This window comes from Stegostoma tigrinum, chromosome 2 (assembly GCF_030684315.1).
Source record: "Stegostoma tigrinum isolate sSteTig4 chromosome 2, sSteTig4.hap1, whole genome shotgun sequence".
In the NCBI taxonomy this organism is placed as follows: Eukaryota; Metazoa; Chordata; class Chondrichthyes; order Orectolobiformes; family Stegostomatidae; genus Stegostoma; species Stegostoma tigrinum.
Window position 1 is genome coordinate 89,295,882 of NC_081355.1, and position 20,907 is coordinate 89,316,788.

Genomic DNA, 20,907 nt, shown 5'->3' on the forward strand with positions numbered 1-20,907 from the left:
TTGTATAAAAAGTAAATCTAAATTCTGGACAACCATTTGCAGCCCCTGTTCTATAAAAGGAATCTAACCAGCTCATACGAAAGTTGAGAAATGTTTGGAATTGGCTACAATAAAGGTTGATAAGTACAAGTTGGACAAACACCTCTTTGTCTTGAAGGAAGAAAGATCATTGGAGAAATATGAGTTACAAACTGTACAGCTATTCAACTCCAACAGCGAATAGATTTATCTAAATGTTCCCTTCCAGTTGTTACATACTACCTTTAGATGGGACAAAGTCCCTTCAATATGTGCATTGAAAAGCGTGATCTCACATCTCTTTGGGCAATTTCCTCCAGCTCCACAACATTCTCAAGATGATGCGCACCTAATCAATTATGGACTCTTGAACATACAAGCTAAACTGCAATTTCCCCCATCCAACTGCACTTTTGTTGCCTTGGTTCAAAACTCTAGAATCCATCTCTACCTTGGTTTCTCTATTTCACTTTGCTTTCCTTCAAGACAGGCCTTAACAACATATCTTTGGCCAATCCTTTGGTCATCAAACCTATAATTGTTGTGTACTTTGGTGTCAAGTTTTGTTGACAAGTCAACAAGTTATTACATTTCATGCACTACAGAAATCACAGTTGTCACTGCTGTTCTTCTACACAAGTTCAATATATTTGTAAAAGTATGCAAACTCTATCGGTGAGTAACAAACCTGAGGAAACAAGTCCACTATGTCTTACACAGACTATTTCAGGCCCTAAAATTTGATCCGACAACAGGTCAATTTTTGACGATCAGTTTGATGGATTTTTAAAAAATTCGTTCACAGGATGATGGTATTGCTCGCCACGCAGCATTTATTGCCCATCCCTACTTGCTCAGAGGACAGTTAAGAGTCAACCACATTGCTGTGGGTCTGGAGTCACATGTAGGCCTGATGGCAGATTTCCTTCCCTAACGGATATTAGTGAACTAGATGGGATTTTCCCTGACAAAATCAATGGATTAACGATCATTAGATGCAAGTCCAGATATTTATTGGATTCAAATTCCACCATTTGCATGGTGGGACTTGAACTTGGGTGCCCAGAACATCATCTAGGTCTCTGGGTTAACATCCCAGTGATAATACCACTAGACCACTGCCTCCCGAGTGCCAAATGTACCACCTTTAATGAGAACTCACTCCTTCATCACTGGGAAAGCTAAGCCAACTATGTCTTCTGTTGGACCCCTCCAGGGCACCTATGGTCGAAAACTGTTCAAACACCAAGTGCAAAAATAGATTAAGAGTGTGTTGGGTGACTCAATGTCTCAAAACCATAAACGTAAGCATTCAAAATCCCAAGATAGTTGGTTCACCTGACGTTTTATCCAATTTTTTCCCCAAACAGTACCACCTGATTGATCATCCATGCCTCTCAGAATAATCACCTGAGCTAAAATCAATTTCCTAACAGTTTCATCACACTCATCAAAATGGGGAAATTCACAAGATGAAAGGCTGGTTCCATAAGCTCCCACTTTGGTTGTAGGGTCAGCTTCCCTTTTATTTAAAGGGAAAAGTTCAAATAAAAACAGCATGTGTTGGGAGGACCTCAGCAGCACCAATGCAGAGGGATAAGAATTGACTTTCAAATGCTTTGTGTCATTGAAAAGTCACAGTGGACTTGAAACATTAACTATTTTTCTCCCTCTACAGACATTCCAAGGCCTGCTTAGGCTTTTCCAGCACTTTCTATTTAAGATCTCCAGAGTCTACAGTACTTCACTTTCATGAGAATGAAGTTCAAACTGAACTATAAAGGCAAAACATACTTTAAGACGCTCTGGTGTGATTTCCAAGACCTCATAGAGCAAAAGACATGTATAATTTCCAATATTTTCAATTATTCATGGGTGCACTTAGGAGTAAGGGTTAAAATCAACAGTTAAAGAAATGTCTCAAATTATACACGGCAAACCAAGACACACAAGTGATGAACTGTGGTTGCCGCCTGCAAGCCAACCACAGAATTTTCAGTCTTGGGAAATTACAAACCAAGGTCAAGTTTGAAGCAAAGGGAAATACAAGTCACTCAAGTACCTCTAGATTTCTCCAAAGTTTTGGTAAAGTAGTCAGTAAAGTACCAATTGACAAATAAGTCCATCGCTGGTTAGAAATCTGACAGGAGAAAACAGGAATTTGGCCAGATCATAGAAACAAGCAAATGATCACAACACTACCAATGACGGTTTAAGCATCAGGTACATCAAGGCACATGTTAAAACAGTAGAGGATAAGGATACAAGGGGTAGAATTTCTGAAGCAGATTCTTTCAAATTTAAAAGAACTTTATCTGGACACAAGATCAAATAGCACAGGGACCATGCACAGACTAAATCGATCCATCAAATGTGGTTCTTAAGCACAATGACTATGATCTATGTTCCAGTTGAGTACCAAGTTTACTGCCAAGGTATTTCTTTTAAAATACGATTATCAAACTTGATCTTCTATATTCCCAAATTTTTAAGTTGACATCTGTAAACTATGAGGCTCAACCCACAAGATATTTCATGCTTCAGGGCGTCAACATTTCAACAAAAAAAGTTTTCCGCTGAAGATAAATCCCAAGAGGGATTTAATGAACCAGAAAGAGACACCTTTGGCCCATTGGGTCTGCTCCACCATTCAACAGAAACATGACTGGATCTGATAGTTTTAACTCCACTTTGCTGTGCTATCCCCAAACCCTAGACTTCCTTGCTTAGTAAAAGAAGCAGTCTACCTTTAACTTGAGTGTAGTTAATGACACAGCCTTTACAGCTCTCTGCATAAAAGTATTCCATTGATTGACGTCCCTCAGGAAATTTATCTGCATTTCCGTCCTAAATGGGTGATCCCTTATTGAGATTAGGCCAGACAGTCCTAAACTCTCAAGTGAAGCAAGCTTGCTACATCTGCCCTGCCAAGCCCCTTAAGAATCTTGTATGTTTCAAAATGGTTGCCTCTCATTCTTGTATATACCAATGAGTACAGGCCCAAACAATTCAACTTTTCGTCATAAGACAGTTCCTCCATACCTGATATCAGTCTAGTGAACGTTCTCTGGATTGCTTCTGATGCCAGCACAATTCCTGAGGCAAGAGACAGATTTAAGCGGGGAGGTGGTGATGGCCTAGTGCACTGCTGTTAGACTATTAACCCAGAAACACACAGTTAATGCTCTGTGAAACAGGTTACGAATCTAACCACATCTGGTAGTGCAATTTGAATTCAATAATTATCTAGAATTAAAAACCTAATAATGACCAAGAAATCACTGTTGGTTGTGGGGAAAAACCCATGTTCTTCAGGGAAGGAATTCAAAATGATGGCAGATTCAGTTGGTTTGCAGGTGCAGCAGGTAATTAAGATGACGAATGAAATATTGTCCATCATTGCTAGAGGGATGGATTTAAAAATAGGGAGGCTATCCTGCAGCTGTACATGGTGCTGGTGAGACCACGCCTGGAGTACGGTGTACGATTTTGGTCTCCTTACTTGAGAATGAATGCACTGCCTCTGGACAGGATGCACAGGAGGTTTACTGAGTTGAGTGTGGAGTTGAGATAGTTGGCTTGAGGAGAGATTGAGTAGTCTGTGGCTATACCTAATGGAAATTTAGAAGAGTGGGGGCATGGGGGGGGGGGGGTGTAGAACCTTACATAAACATATAAAATTATGAAGGGAATAGGTAAGATAGAAGCAAGGAGATTCTTTCCACTGGTGGGTGGAACTCAGGGGCATAGCCACAAAATCAAGGGGAGCAGATTTAGTTCTAAGATGAGGAGAAGCTTCTTCACCCAAATGGCTGTGAACTTGTGGAATTCTTGCCCAATGAAGCAGCTGAGGCTGCCTCATTGAATGTTTTTAAGGCCAAGAGAGGTAGATTTTTCAACAATAACAAAACTAAGGGTTATGATGAACAGCCAGGTAAGTGGAGGGAGCCCATGAGAAGATCAGCCATAATCATACTGAATGGCAGAACAAGCTTAACAGGCCAGATGGCCCACTCCTGCTCCTACTTCTTATGTATCCTCATCTGGTCAGGCTTACATGTGACTCCAGATCAAAGCAATCTGGTTGATTTTCAACAACCCACTAATGTCCTATCCCACTGGCGGGACAGATGCAGCAAAGGTAGTGGCACTGTGGTATACAGTCGAAGAAGGAGTTGCCATGAGAGTTCATGGGGTCCAGAGCCAATGTTGAGGACTCAGGTCAAACATGGGCAAGGAAACTTCCTGATGATCATCATGTACTGCTCTAACTCAGCTGATGAATCCATATTCCTCCATGTTGAGCACCACTCCAAGGAAGAGCTGAGGACAGGAAAGGTTCAGGGCACTTTGGGTAGAGGATTCCAAAGTTCACCACCAAAAGTCTCTCATCAAGTTTGTCATAAAGGATATACTGGCTGCTCAACTGGGTCTGCATCAGGGATTTAGAGAATCCAGGAAAACATACGATTTTGCCAACACTAAACTACTTGCTGCTGATGCATTTGTCCATGACACTGTCAATAAGAATGACCACCACCACAGTCCTTATGAAAGCAAAGTCCCACCTTCACATTGAGAATACTCTCCATTGTGTTGCGTGGTGTGGTGTGGTATGGCATGGCACGGTGTTATCACTTATAGACTTTCGACATAGCCAGCAACTCAAGACTGGGCATGCAAGAGGTGGTGTGAGCCATCAACTGGAGCAGAAATGTACTCCAACCATATGGCCAGCATTCTACGATCATTCTACAATTACTTGCAATCAACCCAAGCTCAATGAAGTGTGCAGGATAGCATGCCTAGAAATGATTGACCAATCTCAAGATACTATCAAACAGGACTACTTGCATGCCAAACAGCATAAGCAGCAAGTGTCAGACAGAGCAAAGTGATCCCACAGCCAACAGATCAGCTCTAAGTTCTGCAGTCTTGTCACATCCAGTCATGAATGATTGCGGACAATTAAACAATTCACTGGAGGAAAGGACTCAACATTGATGATAGAAGAATCTAGCTCATAGTGCACAATAAGGCATAAGCATTCTTAGCAGTCTTCAGTTAGGAATGCCAAGTGGATGATCCATCTCTGCCTCCTCTGGTGGTCCCCAGCAGAGATGCCAGTCTTCCGCCCATTTAATTCACTCCACATGATATCAAGAAACGAGCGGAAGCAAATGTTATGACCCCTGATGATATTCTAGCAGCAGTACTAAAGAAGTACTCCTGAACTTCTTGTAATTATAGTCAAGTTTTTTCAGTACAGCTACAACATTGGCATCCACCTGACAATGTGAAAAAATGCTCTGGTTTGTCCTTATAGGGCAAATCCAACATGGTCAATTACCACCTCCTCAGTCTACACAGTAAAGTAATGGAAGGTGTCATCAACAGTGCTATCAAGCAGCACTTGGTTTGCAATAACCTGCTCACTGATGCCCAGTTTAGGTTCAAACATGAACAAAGCGAGACAGAGACAATCTAACATAATAAAATGTGAGGCTGGATGAACACAGCGGGCCCAGCAACATCTCAGGAGCACAAAAGCTGACATTTCGGGCCTAGGCCCTTCAGAGCTCTGATGAAGGGTCTAGATCCGAAACATCAGCTTTTGTGCTCCTGAGATGCTGCTGGGCCTGCTGTGTTCATCCAGCCTCACATTTTATTATCTTGGATTCTCCAGCATCTGCAGTTCCCATATCACAGAGACAATCTAACCACTGCCCCATGATATTCAATGGCGTTACCACCACTGAATCTCTCACTAACATCCTGAGATTTACCACTGACCAGAAACTCAGCTGGACTCACCACATAAATGCAGTGGCTGCAAGAACAGGTCAGGGCTAAAAATACTACAGGGGGTAAGTCACTATTTGACTTCCCAAAGCCCGTCAACCAACTACCACGTCAGGAATGTAAAGGAATATTTCTCACTTGCCTGGATGCATACAGCTCCAAGAGCACTCAAGAAGCTGGATGCCATCCAAGACAAAGCAGCCCACTTGATTGGCACCACATTCACAAGCATCAACTCCGTCCACAGTTGGCATTCAGTAGCAGTAGTGTGTTCTAACTACAAGATATACTACAGGAAAATCACCACAGGTCCTTCAACAGCACCTTCTAAACTCATGACCATTTCCATTGAGAAGGACAAGGACAGCAGACACATGGGAACACACCTGAAAGATCCCCTCCAAGCCACTTGCCATGGTGACTTGGAAATATGTCACCATTCTTTCACTGTCCCTGGGTCAAAATCTTGGAATTCCCTCCACAATTGCATTGTGGCTCTCCCTACAGCACGAAGACGGTAGCAAGACAGCTCACTACAACTGTCTCAAGGTCAACTAGGGACGGGCAATAAATCCCAGCCCAGTCAATTCCCCTGTCCCATGGGTGAATAAAACAAAGGCCAAAACTCTTCACAATATTCTGGTCATGGTCTAAATAGTACCTTATAGTTTTAGAAAAGCCTTTTTTTAAATTAAAAACCCTATTACTTTTAAAATAAATGCCAACTGTTCGTTTGTCGACTCAAAGACCCCCAAGTTTCTTCTTGTTGTGGCTCTCTCCAGTTGTTTTCCTTATAAATTGTATTCAGCTCTACTATTCTACCTGCCAAACTGCATAACTGAAGATCTGTTCCATCTGCCAAGTTTTACCCACTCATTTCATCTTTCTCATGCACAAACACAATAAAGTAATTTCCATTCAGGAATTTACTGGCCTGGATCTTCCAATCTTAAGCATACAAAAAATAAAACACATTTGACATCTGCAGGTGTTTTTTTTGTGAATTTCTTGGGGAGGAGCAGTCCCAGATGAATCTGTCTTATCCAGGAATCTACTATGTGGGTTGGTGTTGAAACAACATCTACCGCACCCCTCACCCACCATCTGTACCAGGTGCATAACATTATATATTTGCCTCTTTGCTATCCACAGTAAAAGTACAATGTTGGAGACTCAGGACCAGACTTGAGTTTGTGCTGATCTGAATGGCCCAGATTCTCAAATTCTCTGATCCATCTGCAGCATCTTGATCAATGGCTTTGCTGATGATACAACGGTCCAGTAAAACTCAGTGCAGTTTTAAAGCAGTTAGCATTTCAGATGATAGCCTACACAACAGACAAGTGAGCTTCTAATTCAAACATTCGATGGAAAGAATTGTGATGCTGCAATGTTGTCGAGGATTTTGATTTACCAAATCACATTTACATGCGATGAATACTAATGATCAAAATTATTCAAGTATGCATCTGTCAGCAAAATTATAAAGGAAATGATCCAATGACCACCATAAAGTGCTGTAATGCTTGGGTTTATGGAAGCCCTTGTTATGAGGAAACCCTGGACTTCATGTTTTGTCTGTTCAGAGATAAACACGCATGCTCCGTGTTACTGCCTTCAAAGAGCTAAAGCCGGGGTTGGCAGCACAATGAAGCATTTATTGCAAGGAATTTGGCATTCAAATATTTCATTTTGCTTCAGACACAGGACCATTTTTACTCTCAGTTGAAAGAGGACAAGTTTTCTTTTCCCCTTTCAAAGTACCCAGTAGCAAACTTTTGTCACTTGCCAATAAACCAGTAGCATACCATGAGCACTTTCAGTCAACATTCTGACGGCAAGTCAATTCTTGCAAAATGTTACCACTCATGGTACTCCATAATGTTGTAAGCGGGCTACTATATTGTGTTAAGGGCATTTACCCACTAACACTCATCATGGGGGTTGTAATGTCGTCCCAAAAAACTGGCATCACCAGCTGAAGTGGTGCTGGCATTGACAATGCAAATTCTTGTCATCAAATCTAGGCTGAAGTGGATTTTTAATTTTGCTACTGGGATACAGTCAATGTGAAGTCTTGAACCATGTAAAGTCAACATGTAATATTTTAAGGAATGCCAACGTGTCACAATAGTGCTCTTCACTTTTTGGTGACAGGCCAAGTACCAAGCACACCACTTTTGAACCAGGACTTCATGGACTTAAAGTTATAGTCCAGAAGGGAAAGTTGAATCATCCACCTTTATTCCATATCGAGTGAGAACAATGGTGCATATTAAAACAAGTGCTCAATAAAAAGTAGCACTGGTTTATAGAATTTTTTTTTCCAAACCAGAGCCTGCTGTCTTATTTACACCAGCAAACTTTGCATATTACGCTGACCCAACAGCATCTTGGGCAGAACTGGGCAACAAAAGACAAGACTCCTGTTTCCCAGTTCCAAAAATGATGGTGATTTAGGTACAAAAGAAAACTAAAATAACTTATTGAAATAGAAACAAAAACTGAATAAAGAGAACTGGACAAAAACAATGAAGTGTTTAAGAATGATGAAAAAAATGAAATAGTGGCATTGGGAAGAGAAGATAGACAAATTTCTTTTATCTTCTTCAAAATCATTAGACTTCATTTCAAATAAGTTTGTTGTTGTTTTGTAAAAACTGTAGTAGTCTGAAGTCTCAAGCAGTCCAAGCAATTGGCAAACAAGGCTTCAAAGTAAAAATACTCAAAAGCTTCACACCGACAGAATGATGTACAAGTCAAACAAAAAAAGTTTTGACTCATTCAGCCTGTCAACGTGCCTATATGCGTAAGTGCCAATCCTTGTTGGTGGCAAATCACATTGCAATGGCACAAGACTGGGATGAAGCACAAAAACTGAGCTCAAAGCTCACCTCGTTGAAAAGATGCAAACCGAAACACAAGTGTTCAGTTATTTCCGAGGGCCACAAATTATTTTAAGGTAAACTATTTTAAGGTTTACAACTCATAGGAAACTTGTTCAAGTCAGTGCATGATTCAGTTTAAATAAAATTTAAAAGTGTCAGACTTTCTACAGCCTCTGTAATGATAACAAGATCCGAAATGAATCTTGTAATACTTACCATTTTTAAAGCTTTCCTCATTCTGTCATATGAAGTTCGGGAGGAACCATCGAGGAAATTAAACAGAAAAAAGAAGTTAGGATTGCTTCTGTTGGGATATAAAACTGAAAGATTTCATTAACAATGATATTTTGCAGAGTTAGTTTTCCCCGGAAGGTCATCTTTTCACTTGTTTTATTCAAGAAAAGGAACCAGTCTGGGTACATTCTGCAAAAAATTCACTTGAGCTCTTTCATATTTTTCTGACTACTGCAGAAAAAAAACCACACGATTAATTGAAAAACGTCCAAAGAAATAGCTTTCGTATTAGCTTTATATTATGGAGTTGATTTAGTAAAATTACATCATTAGTAATTTTACTACACTCAGAAACACATTTAAAACATTCAAGATTCTGGGATTCTTTGTTCACATGTTGTTGATATCTAAATACTGTAAGACTTCCTTACATCATTGGGGCTTAAGGTAGTCTAATGCTAATGACCAGTAACTTTATTCAAAACACATTTATTGGGCAAATGTTATTTTCTGCTCTCTTCGTGTAAAGTGCCTTGTAACTTCGACTTACTTGGTGTACCAGAGCCTGTGTATTCCAAGACTCTACTTTTTGAGGCACTAAGTATCGTGAATGAAATGTCCTCAGAGTCAAGTCCTTTTGTGTACAAACGTACAAGATGTTTGTATACCAGTTATCAGTATGACAAACATCAAATGTCTCATTGGACATCTTGAAAACAGTTTGGTAGGACTCTTGAGCTTAGAATCAAGAGGCTGAAACTTTTTTTTTTGGGAAAAAAAGTTATTACAAGCTCTGGATACAAAGTGTATTATCCATTTTCCCATAGTGAATTGCTTGGTTTGTGTATTTTCTTTCAGTTCAACAACAGCTGGTAAAACCAGTAGTCATGTCATAGGTTACAACTAATTCAGTTTTCCCATCAAATTCAGTGATTGATTAGTCAAAATTATTGAAGGGAACATATAAAGATTGGCTAACATCCTCGCCTGTCTTCAAAAGGATAGGTCTTTTTTTCAAACCTCACTCATTTTGACTGTTGAGCAACTGGACAGATCACACTCTCAAGGGCAGTTCTAATCATTGCTACTTCTTTTCGAACAGTCAGGTTCTTAGTAACTCATGCACTTTGTTAAATGTCTACAGAGGCAGGAAAAGTTGAAAGGCAAAAACAAAATTCAAATCAAGCAATGACTTTAGTTTTAGACTAAAAGCAGATGCACTTTGAAATTATAGTAAAATATCCTCAAGCAATACTGTAAAATCATGGTTACTCTGATGAGACAAGTAGTATCAACTGAATCCCATGCAAAGCAACTGGTCTCTGCATTTATAGAGACTTTATTTACCAATAGAACTATTTAAAAACCAAAAATCGGCAATTGTGCATCATCCTGACCATGATAAATTATTTAATTATCTAATTCCTGATCTAAAAAATAATTAGAGTTAAGCCAAGCTATCCATCCTGAACAAACGCTCAACAGCTGCACTTGAAGGCGTTACAAAATATTCACTCAAAGATGCCCCAATTTTGCCTCAACGGATCTTCCAAACAAACAATACTGAGGACATACAAGTCCAATGCAAGTGCAAATCCAAAAGATACAAACATAAAGATAACGAGTGACTCCTGAGTCAGTAAACCAACTGGGCTCTCATCTACCTATAAATATACTTACCTGATCATTAATACAAGTTTTTTCTTCCCCAAGTTAAGAAAAGCAAGATTTTAACTTTCCAGATGCAATTAAAAACAGTGATAAAAATCAGTGACCGATAATTAGGTTTAATTTCATAGTTAATATTTGCTACATTAAACAATCTTGCATGAGCCTATTATCCTTGCATTTGCTTCATCTTTGATGAATTTTTGTGTGAGAAACATAAACAGAACGAGGTATATATTATTTATGTAACGTTGCGTGCAGGACAAATGACACATTTTGAAGTACGTGTTCATGGGGAAGTTTCATTTATTGCTTGAAAGGAATTTGAATAGCTAATTTACTTCCCAATAGTAGATTCAGACAGAAATTTCTTAAGACTTAATTTTCCCCAGATGTAAAAGAACGAGCAGAAAATGTTGGCAACAATAGTTCTACTGCTGGATGGGCCAAATTTTTACAAACCTATCTTCTATTGCATCTGTTTGGTATGAGGATGAACATATTATACCAGAGTATATCTTTCTACTATGATTTGATAAGAGATGCTTGAAGGAACGATATTTTAAAATTGCTGCCAAATGACCAGAGATTTGCACAGCACAGAGGATCAAAATAACAAAGAACATCAAGTTTGCTTGAGCGCAAAGTCTTTGCATAATTTTAGTCCGTGAAACCACAAGAACATCAAAAACCCTTCTTCAATCAAAAATCCATGACATCAGTTGCTGCTTCAAATCATTGCAAAGAAGGTGGGCAAGACTAGAAGAGGAGGAAGAAGCATCACGCGGACTAAGCAAAAGAAGTCAAGTCTGCATTAAGTGTTTCTTGCTTCAGTGTTTTAGCCTGCATGTGCCACCTAAAGACATTCAATAATTTTGCTGCATTACGATAACTATGTATGAGGTTTTAGAGGTAAAAGAGCATTTTAATAGCAATATTCTGTACTTCCCTTACATGAAATTGCCCTTCTGCACATTCAGATTATACACGCAAAACATGACAGTAAAAAGCTTATTTGAAAAAAATGAGACTTGTGGCATTTGTACGTTCACCTAGATTATCATTCATCATCATCATCATCAAGGACATTAGATCAGAGCAATCCAACTGGCCATGTTCCAAACTCTGTTACTTGCAGTCTTGTGAGAGAAGGCACATCGCTTTGGGCTAGGAGAATGTAGCCCATTAGGACAATTTTTTGTTAAATTTCATAGGATACATGTTTAGCTAATTCTGGGCCTCAGTCGAAGTTGAAATGCTGCCCATTTGCACCAAAAATAATCTTATTCGTAATATACTTACATAATTTACAAAACTAGACGCAGCTACATTTCCTTGCCTTCAAATCTTGGTTCAAGGATGTGCAAAGTACATAACACAGTGGGGGAGAAAGCATAAATCTAACCACTAGTCAATCTCTTAATCACATTTCTACATTCACTGTGATATACCTTTTTGGGAAAATGTTAAAGTCGATTTAAAATGGATGCATTAGCACAGCATTTAGAAATACATAATGTAACTAAGATGTTTCAGCATGGGTTCATGAGGGGCAGATTATCATGCTTGACAAAAATTATTATTCTTGGAGGTGATAACAAGCAGAATAGATAAAGAGGAAGCAGTGAATGTACATGCCTGCATTTCCACAAGGTGTTAAATAAGGTACCACATGCTCAGCCCACAGTGTTGGTATATTAAAATAGATAGAAGACTGGCCAACTAATAAAACAGAGTGGAGATAAGCGGGGTATTTTCAGAATAGCATTTTGTAACAAGTGGGCTGCCACTTAAGGGCTTCAAATACTTGCAATATTAATAACGTGGATGAGGAAACTAAACAAAGCAGCTAGACATTGAAGGATATTAATAAAACTGCCATAATACTCCTCTACAATGAAAGCTGAATGTTAAAAGCAAAAAAGTGTGACAATAATCGATACAACATGCAAAAACTTTGAACGTGTCCGCTAGCTTGTAAGGCCCAATGACTGTATACCGTTTCAACAAAGAATTAAGTTACTCCTCATCTGCTATAAGTTGACAGCCAGAGAATAACATTCTCATGAAATTTGTTCAGTGTCTAATATTTGGAGATCAGAATGATGTAGGATTAGAGCTGAGAAAAGAAAAAGTGGTTTAGCAATTCTGTGACCACATGAAGACACCAGACACTGATGAGTCAAATCAGTGTGGAGGTGGAGAAACACAACAGGTCAGGCAACAGCAGAACAGGAAAGTCAACATTTTGGGTTGGGACTCTTCATCGGAACTGGGAAATAAATAGAGGGAGGAAGGTTGGTGGGGGGTGGTTAGGTGGAATGATGATAGGTGGGTGCAGGTAAGGGGGGCTGGGGGGACTGATCCAGCGGTCTCCCTTCCCCCAGCCCCGCCCCCCCTTCTATTTATTTCCCAGCTCTGTTCCCCCACCCCAGTTCTGATGAAAAGTCCTAAGCTGAAACGTTGACTTTCCTACACTCCTCTGATGCTACCTGACCTGCTGTGCTCCTCCAGCATCTGCAGTTCTTGCTATCTCTGAGTGACTCAGACATTGATGAATCCGTCATGTGGTTCTCATCGGAGTAACTCACTGGTCTCACAGGATGGCGATCTGTTTATTTTCGTAACAGGAAATGCTTGTTCCATTTATTCAGAGTGAGAAACTGGATGACGGATGGCTCCAGATACTACTGGAGCAAATTTTGCACCCACCCACAAGAAACCAAAAGGTATATATTCATAAACCGACGTGTATAGAAAACCAAATGCAACATTAAGCTGCAAGCATTTCAATGCTAATGAAACCTTGAACAGATTCCTAAATCTGTTACGTGGAATGTTTAAAAAAACAAAGCAAACCAAAGCCGCTCAGTGTACCATAATGCTCACAGAGCCAGTGCAGACATCATGGGCCAAACGGCCTCCTCCTGTATGATAACAGTTCTGTGATTCCACACATGGGTACTTACTTCTATTATACTGCAAATGAACAAGAGGTACATTATAGTGATACGCATACAAGCTTATAGTAGCAATGTTTTTCATTTTTTAAAATCAGAGCAATATTTTAATACAGTCAGAAATATACTCATTTATTTTTCTCTGTCTGCCGTGAAGTGTCAAGGGTCTGAAAAACCTCCAGTCATGGGATCTCCAGCAAAGCCAGAAAAGGAACTTCAGTCAGTTCTTCAGTACCATTTTCCTTGTCAATATGACAAGGTGTAGAGTCAGCTTAAGTTAGAATATGCAACTGAACTTGTTGGTCACAAAAATTTTCTATTCATACTCAAATTAAGTTTTTACATTTGGTGCTCCTACCTTTTTATGTTTCAACCCAAGGAAATGCATTTTAAGGTTCATCTCAGATGTACAACGAACATCACAAATCTAAAATTGAAATACAAATGTAGGATATTCAAAATCTGAGCATAAAATGTTATAGATACACAATTTTGTTAACCATTTTAAAATGTATTAACATTTTCTTCAACTGAATTGCTGTCAACATAGGTAAAGGAACTGTAACCACGGGGGAAAATCATATTTTGTTTCATTTTAGAAATAATCTTAGTTGAGGTCATACATCCAGATCACAGAATCCCTGCAACACAGAAAAGACCATTTGGCCCATAGAGTCTGCACTGAAACTCCACAGAGCATCCCACCTCCATAATATTGCTTTTATCATGGCTAATTTAACTAACCTGCACATCATGGGCAAGTAATCATGGCCAATCAACTAAACTGCAAATATTTGGACTGTGGGTGGGAACTAGACCACCTAGTGGAAACCCAAGCAGACAACTCAGAGAATGAACAAACTGCATACACACAGTTATCCAAGGTTGGAATCGAACCCAGGTCCTTAGTGCTGTGAGGCAGCAGTGCTAATCACTGGGCCACCATGCTGTCCACAGTGACGCAGATCAACCACAAAGCAGTACCAGTACAATCTGGCACCCAGTTATACCAAAATCATTAGCAAAACAACGAAAGGTACCGTTAACAGTGCTACCGAGTGACAAAAGCTGACTTGTTCATGCTGCTTGGAATCTGGCAGGATGCTGCAGCTCCAGACCTCACATGAAACACAGACCAAAAGTAAAATTCCAGAGGTGAGGAGATAATGATTACTCTTGGCATCAAGATTGATGTCATAATCAGTCAAGGAGACTGAACAAAATGAAAATCAGTTTGAATCGAAGGGACTAAGAAAAAAGCACTCCACTGTTTGGAGTCATTCTTGGTATAAGTGACAATGGTTGTGGCTGTTAGACACTAAATCATCTCAGCTGTAGGAGTTGCTGAGGGTAGTGTTCTTCATCTTCAGTCAATTCATGATGAAACTTGCCTCTTTCATATGATCAAAAGTAGGACGTTCTCATAATTGCACTGTCCAATTTGAACTGTAACTCTTCAGGTAACATAGTTCTCCATAACTGGATGCAGCAAGTTCTGCATAGTCTTTGGCTTATAAATGGCAAACTAGTATTCATGTCACACAAGTGTTCGACAATGACCACCTCTGAGGTAAGTTCAATAATCTCCCTCTTGACAACTGCATTTGCATAGTTGAACCTCCATCAACATCTAGGAGATTCTTTACTGATGAGAAAAATAATTAGATCTGGGGCAAGAAAACTTGCCTCCCAGTTCCCCAACAGCCTTTACACTCTCGGGCTCGAATTTGAAAATCAAAATCCAATGCTCCAGGGCATTGGATATAAAAAAATGCTGGAGAAACTCAAAGCAGGAACTGCCGATGCTGAAGAATCTGACATAACACTGTGAGAAGCTGGATGAACACAGCAGGCCAAGCAGCACCAGAGGAGCAGGAAAGTTGATGTTTCGGATCGAGACATCAACTTTCCTGCTCGGCTTGCTGTGTTCATCCAGCTTCACACTGTTATCTCTGGAGAAAGTGAGGTTTGGTGGTGTTTAATAGTTAACTATCTGCCTCTTTCCATTGATGCTGCCACACGTGCTGAGTTTCTCCAGTAATGCTCTTTGCAACTAAATTTACAGCAATACAGAATTTTGCTTTTATTGCAGTACTGAATGAGCTACGGACAATGCAGAGTGCAGACTTCAAACGAGATGCACCACCTGCCTGCATCCTTCTAGATACAAGGGGCAGCATTCCATTAGCTTTTGAGATTATTTTCTAAAACTGTTTGTGACATTTTGAAGATTATGCACTTGAACCCCAAAGGCACTTTGGACATCCACTGTACTTAGCTTCATACCATCCAGAAAGTACCCTAATCTATTCAAAATGGATAACCTCACACTTGTTTACAATATGCCACATGAATACAAGTTGCTCTTTATTTTGTAAGGCACAAAGCCAGACACAGAAGGATACTGCAAATTCTGAATAAGTCCTGCCCTGATTTGCCTTACCAAAATTCAGCACCTCGTACTTTTCTGAATTAACATCACATGCACATCACATTTGGAAATAAAGTCATTTGTTCATTTGGCATTGAGTCAACATCGGACCCCTTAAAATCAGCAAGGCCACGTATTTGTGGAACCACGGGAGACGCTCGAGATGCTAAACGAGTATTTTGCACCCATGTTTACCATGGAGAAGGAAATGGAAGCTTAAGAACTTGGGGAAACAAACAGCGCTATCTTGAAAAGTGTCCATATTACAGAGGTGGTAGTGCTGGATGGCTTAAAATGCATAAGGGTGGATAAATGCCCAGGATCTATGAAGTGTACCATTTAACTCTGTAGAAGCTAGCTACGAGATTGCAACGCCCCTTACTGAGATATTTATATCATCGGTAACCACAGATGAGGTGCCAGAAGGCTGAAGGTGGGCTAACGTGGTACCACTATTTAAGAAAGGCAGTAAGGAAAAGCCAGAGAGCCTAACATCAGTGGTTGGCAAATTGTTGGAGAGGATTCTGAGGTACAGGATTTACATGTATTTGGAAAGACATGGACTGATTGGTGTTATCAACTTGACTGTGTGCATGGGAAATCATGTCTCAGTAACTTTACAGCTTCTTCTGAAGAAGTGAGGAAGAGGATTGATGAAAGCAGAGCAGGGGACATGGGCGATACGGACTTCAGTAAGACGTTAAACAAGGTTCCATGCAGTAGACCGGTTACAAGGTTAGGTCACACGGAATAGAGGGAGAACTAGGCATTTCTATAAATAACTGCTTGAAGGTAGGAGACAGAGGATGGTGGTGGAGGGTTGCTTTTCAGACTGGAGACCTGTGATTAGTGGTGTGTTGCAAGGATCGGTGCTGTGCCCTATGCTTTTTGGCATTTATATAAATGATTTGGATGTGAATTTTAGATGTATGGTTAGTAAGTTTGCAAATGAAACCAAAATTGGTGTAGTGGACAACCAAGGAGGTTATCTCAGAGTACAACAGGGGTTTGATCAAATGGACTGAGGAATGGCAAATGGTAGTTTAATTCAGAAAAGTACGAATGCATGCATTTTGCATTTTGGTAAGGCAAATCAGGGCAGGACTTATTCACTTAAGGCCTTGGGGAGTGAAAGTTCATAATTATCCAAAACTAAAGTCACTGGTAAACTGAATAGTGAAGGCGGCCTTTGTATCAAATAGAATCACTCATTTCATCTGGTGACCACCCCACCACCCCCCACCCACACCACTGCCTCCAAGCTGACAGCTCGCTTTCATATCCTTCCACAAGTCAAAAAGCAGGACTGCCCGGACAGACCCATTGTCTCAGCCAGCTCCGACTCCAAGAACTCATCTCTTCCGATCTTGGGTCAGTCTTATCTCCCTGGTCTGGTCCCTGGCCACATATATCCGTGATTCCTCTGACACTTTATGCCAGTTTCAGAATTTCCAGTTAACAAGTTCTAGCTACCTGCTTTTTATCATATATGTGCAATCCCTTTACATTTCCAGCCCCCACCAGGATGGTCTCAGGACTCTCCAGTTCTTCCTGGAGCGGAGGTCTGAATCGTCCCCCACTCACCGCCAACCTCCTCTGCTCAGCCGAACTCATCCTCACCCTCAATAGCTTCTCTGCTAACTCCTCCCATTTTCTTCAGGTCGGGGGTTGGCCATGGGTATCCACGTTGGCCCCAGTTATGCCTGGCTCTTCATGGGGTACATGGAACATTCCTTGTTCCAATCCTATTCCAGCCCCCACCCACATCTCTTTCTCTGACTGTGATGATATCAACAGTGCTGCTTCCCTCTCTCATTGAGAATTCAAAACATTCGATTTCACTTCCAACTTCCACTCTGCCCTCACTTTCACCTGCTCTATCCCTGACTCCTCCTTTCCCTTCCTCAACACCTCTGCTTCCATTTCAGAGCTAGGCTGGCTACTAATATCCACTATGAACCCACTGATTCCTGGACTATACATGCTCACTTCTTGCTTCATGAAAAGACTCGATTCCATTCTCTCAGTTCCTCCAGGTCACACAGGTTTAGATAAGGCCAACTTCAACAAGGGAGTCTCTGAAATGTCCACGGTGGATTCCGCAGCACAGGGCCCTCAACTGGGTCTGACCCATCTCCCGCAGATCCACCCTCACCCCCTCTCTTCCCTTCCTGTGACAGCGATAGGGTTCCCCTTGTGCTTACATACCATCCCACCAGCATCCACATCCAGAAGATCATCAGCTGGCATTTCCACCACCTCTAACAAGATGCCACCATCAGTCCGCCTTCTGCAGGGACCGTTCCTTCTGGGACCACCTGATTTGCTCTTCCTTCCATCCCAACATCCCTGCCCGCACAGGCTCACGGCATCTTCGCCTGCAAGCGAAGGTATAACAACTGCCCAATTACCTCCTCCCTCCCCAGTATCCAACGGTCTAAACATACCTTCCAGGTAAAGCAGCACTTTGCCTGCACTTCCCACAATCTATTCTACCTCATTCACTGCTCACAAGGTCTCTTCTACAACAGAGAAAAGATGCGTAGACTGGGAGATCACTTCGCAGAACATCTACATTCTGCTCACAAAAAAAAACCTGAGCTTCTCAGAGCCTGCTCCTTTAACACACCACCCTGTTCCCTGGTCAACACCTCTGTCTCTGGCTTGCTCTAGTGTTCCAGTGAAGCTCGACACAAGTGGAACACCTCGTTTTCCGCTTGTGGACCATGCAGCCCCCAGACTCAATATCAAGTTCAATAATTTTTGGGCCTGAATGCTCCCAAGTCCTAAGCCCTCTACCCCACACGCCTAATCTTGTTACCACACAGCCTGCTATTACACACTACATATTGTTAGTCACTAACAGTGTCCATTAATAGCTATTCATTCTCCTAGCTAATCATTATCAACTCTTGGAGATAATGGGAACTGCAGATGCTGGAGATTCCAAGATAATAAAATGTGAGGCTGGATGAACACAGCAGGCCAAGCAGCATCTCAGGAGCACAAAAGCTGACGTTTCGGGCCTGGACCCTTCATCCCTTCAACTCTTGTCTGTCCAACTGTTCTTCTCTCTCTTTGAGCTCTATCGCCACCTATTGTTTACTCCTTACTCCCTTCTCCCACCCTATCTTCTGCATAAAAATCAACATTTTCCTAGCTACAATCAGTTCTGAGGAAGTGTCACCGGACTTAGAACATAACAGCACAGTACAGGCCCTTCGGCCCTCGATGTTGTGCCAACCTGTCATACCGATCTCAAGCCCATCTAACCTACACTATTCCATGTACGTCCATATGCTTGTCCAATGACGACTTAAATGTACTTAAAGTTGGCGAATCTACTACCATTGCAGGCAAAGCGTTCCATTCCCTTACTACTCTCCGAGTAAAGAAACTACCTCTGGCATCTGTCCTATATCTTTCACCCCTCAATTTAAAGCTATGACCCCCACCGTGCTCGCCGTCACCATCCTAGGAAAGAGGCTCTCCCTATCCACCCTATCTAACCCTCTGATTATTTTATATGTTTCAATTAAGTCACCTCTCAACCTTCTTCTCTCTAATGAAAACAGCCTCAAGTCCCTCAGCCTTTCCTCGTAAGATCTTCCCTCCATACCAGGCAACATCCTAGTAAATCTCCTCTGCACCCTTTCCAAAGCTTCCACATCCTTCTTATAATGCGGTGACCAGAACTGTACACAATACTCCAAGTGCGGCCGCACCAGAGTTTTGTACAGCTTCACCATAACCTCTTGGTTCCGGAACTGGATCCCTCTATTAATAAAAGCTAAAACACTGTATGCCTTCCCTGAAACGTTAATGGATTTTTCTTCACGAATGCTGCCAGCCCTGCTGATCTTTTCCAGCAACTTTCGTTTTTGTTATTGAAGGCCATATTTGATAATGCATGCCTGTGTTGATCAGTGCATTGTGCATGGGAGTTGGGATATCTTGTTACAGCTGTACAGGACATTGGTTAGGCCACCTTTGGAATGCCGCATTCAATTCTGGTCTGGAAGGATGTTGTGAGATTTGGAAGAGTTCAGTAAAGATTTCCAAGGATGTTGCGAGGTCGAGGGTTTGAGCTATAGGGAGCAGCTGAATAAGGAAAGGCTATTTTCCCCAGAGAAGCAGAAGCTGAGGGGTGTTGTTATAAAATCAGAAGCTGCATGGATAGGGTGAACAGCCAAGGTCTTTACGGGAGCGTAGGGGTATCCAAAACTAGAGGGATGGGTTTCAGGTGAGAGAGGAAAGATATGAGAGGTCTAAGGAGCAACATTTTCACACAGAAGGTGGTGCACGTATGGAATGATCTGCCATGGGAAGTAGTGGAGGCTGGTATAATTACAACATTTAAAAAGCACCTGATGGGTATAGAGGGATATGGGCCAAATGCTGGCAAGTGGGACTAGGTTAATTTGGGATACATGGTTGGCATGGACGAGTTGGTCTGAAGGGTCTGTTTCCATGCTGTACATATCTAACTTGACAACTGGTATCAATGACTTCCAGGTCTCCTTGAACATTTGTCTCTTTCAATTGACAGGCAAAAACTTTGCAGTCTTCCTACTTTTGCTACTAAAGTGGGTAAACATTTATCCACATGATACAGTAGCTGCCATGCATTTGCCCACTCACTCAGTCTGTCCAAATCAAACTGCAACATCTCTGCTGCAACTACACAGCTTACCCTTCCACCCAGCCTCGGCTCAACCAAAACAAGGTGGGGAAAATTTAAAAGATATCACATAGCACTTTTAATTATACAAAATCAGTTTCACATTTAACTTTCAGCTTGTGCTAAATTAGGCAGGGTAATAGAAGAGTATTAAAACACATTTTGAAGGGAAGGCAAAGCAAATTTTTTTATTCCATTACTACAGCCCTTGCTTTCAGGTAGAAA

The 20,907-nt window shown here is 41.1% G+C and overlaps 1 protein-coding gene across 3 annotated transcripts in view; it reads right to left on the bottom strand.

Annotated features, from left to right (window-relative positions):
• The window catches only part of LOC125464408 (uncharacterized), a 79,924-nt gene that overhangs the window by 56,743 nt on the left and 2,274 nt on the right, over window positions 1–20,907 (bottom strand). For all 3 annotated transcript variants that reach the window (XM_059655346.1, XM_059655343.1, XM_059655351.1), the window contains exons 3-4: window positions 13,929–13,997; window positions 8,925–8,946 (exon numbers count right to left, since the gene is read on the bottom strand). In XM_059655346.1, the coding sequence (XP_059511329.1) occupies window positions 8,925–8,946; window positions 13,929–13,997 (91 nt within the window). The remainder of the gene's footprint in view (window positions 1–8,924; window positions 8,947–13,928; window positions 13,998–20,907) is intronic.